Source organism: Hipposideros armiger, unplaced genomic scaffold, assembly GCF_001890085.2.
Source record: "Hipposideros armiger isolate ML-2016 unplaced genomic scaffold, ASM189008v1 scaffold_729, whole genome shotgun sequence".
In the NCBI taxonomy this organism is placed as follows: Eukaryota; Metazoa; Chordata; class Mammalia; order Chiroptera; family Hipposideridae; genus Hipposideros; species Hipposideros armiger.
Genome location: NW_017732079.1, coordinates 289,388 through 291,053, shown reverse-complemented (window position 1 = coordinate 291,053; position 1,666 = coordinate 289,388). Strand labels below are relative to the sequence as shown.

At 41.8% G+C, this 1,666-nt stretch overlaps 1 protein-coding gene across 1 annotated transcript in view; it reads right to left on the bottom strand.

Moving 5' to 3' along the window:
* The window catches only part of NUP210L (nucleoporin 210 like), an 85,010-nt gene that overhangs the window by 34,585 nt on the left and 48,759 nt on the right, over nucleotides 1–1,666 (bottom strand). Inside the window, exons 20-21 of the mRNA XM_019627298.1 lie at nucleotides 465–593; nucleotides 9–136 (exon numbers count right to left, since the gene is read on the bottom strand). Coding sequence (XP_019482843.1) covers nucleotides 9–136; nucleotides 465–593 — 257 coding nt within the window. The remainder of the gene's footprint in view (nucleotides 1–8; nucleotides 137–464; nucleotides 594–1,666) is intronic.

Here is a 1,666-nt window from a genome sequence, read left to right as displayed (position 1 = left end):
GTACTCACGTCAGGGTGACAATGGCAGAAGCCAGCTGTAGCGTGAGCTCCATGTTTCTGAAGTATTTATTTTGGAATGGGCGTTTGGAAGAGCCGAGAACCCTCAGAGTTACTAACCCAGTTTTACCGATTTCAACCTGGTAGTTAAAAGAAGAAAATAGGTAATTTTAGCAGAGGTGTCTCATTCACCAAGGACAGCCTAACTCTTATGAGAGGGTGGCAAACTAGTTTGTTCATGCTATAATAAATGTTCCTGGTCAGCCTTTGTTCAAATAAGACTAATCTATGTGTACTGTGTTATTATCTTCATGTTGAATGTCCTTTAAGGGCAGGTATTTCCAATTCCAGCACTGAAGGTCCTGGTATACACACACACAGGAGCCGAGCAGAGACTGTGTTAAGTGATATGCTACAGAGGGAGAATGAGGCTGGCTTCGTTCACGAGATAAAGCACGTGTCTCTCACCTTATCGATCAGATCAAGCTCCAGCTCCTGTATGTTTGACACCGTGAGGTGGGCCACTGCTGGACCCAAGAAAGCCAAGCACAGATCATAGACCTCCAAAGTGAGAAATCCAGGATGGACTGGAACTAACTGGAAGGAAGAAGATGGTAGTTGGGCTGGGTAGAGAAGCAAACACGCTCTCAGCATAATCATAGCAACTGTTTTCATGCAAAGCAGAAAATATAGCATCTTACTTTCTTTGTGATGGGAACTCTGAGCGGTCACAATACATGTTTCAGGCATAGCACGGTATATATACATATATGTATGTATGTATGCATGTATGTATGTATGTATGTATATATCCCCCAATGTGATGTTTCAGCTAATGGCAAAATGTGCACCCTTAACAAATATTGGGTCTTCGGAAAAGTCATGACGTATTTTGTCTATGTTTTTCAAAGATCATTTATTTATATAAAGAACAAAGATCAATCAATGATATATTGCGCGTTTTGTTTGCTAACCTTTTGCCATCTTTCAGTGATCTTCATAATTCCTCGCTCATAGAAGGACCTGTCTTTATTTGCGAAAAACTGAACAAGATGCTGATTTACAGCCTCATCTGACTTGAACGTTATACCACGCAAGGAGTTTTGAAGAGAGTGAAACAAGTGGAAGTCTGACGGCGGAAGGTCAGGCGAGTATTATGGCAACACATCCCATCCAAGCTCCAATAATTTTTGATGGGTGATCAAACTTGTGTGTGGTCTCGCGTTGTCGCGATGGAACACAACTCTTTTACAATGAACAAGCTCTGGATGTTTCTGGGTGATGGATTCATTCAAACTGTCCAATTGCTAACAGTACACATTCGAATTGTTTGGTTCCTTGGTAGAAGCTTGAAAAACACACCTTTAAAATCCCATCACACTGAGAGCATAACCTTCCTCTGATGAATGTCTGCTTTCGATGTCGTTTGAGGCAAATCATCACGTCGGGACCGAGAATGTTTGAGCACCACGTTGTTGTAAACAATCCACTTCTCATCACCAGTTATCAGTCACTTCAAAAGAGGATCGTTTTCCTCACATTTAATGAGCATATTGCAGATGTTTATACGTGCCGTCAAATGAACTTCTTTGAGTTCATGCGGAACCCAAATATCGAGCTTGCTTACATATCCCAGCTTCTTCAGGTGGTCGTGAACGCTTGAATGATGG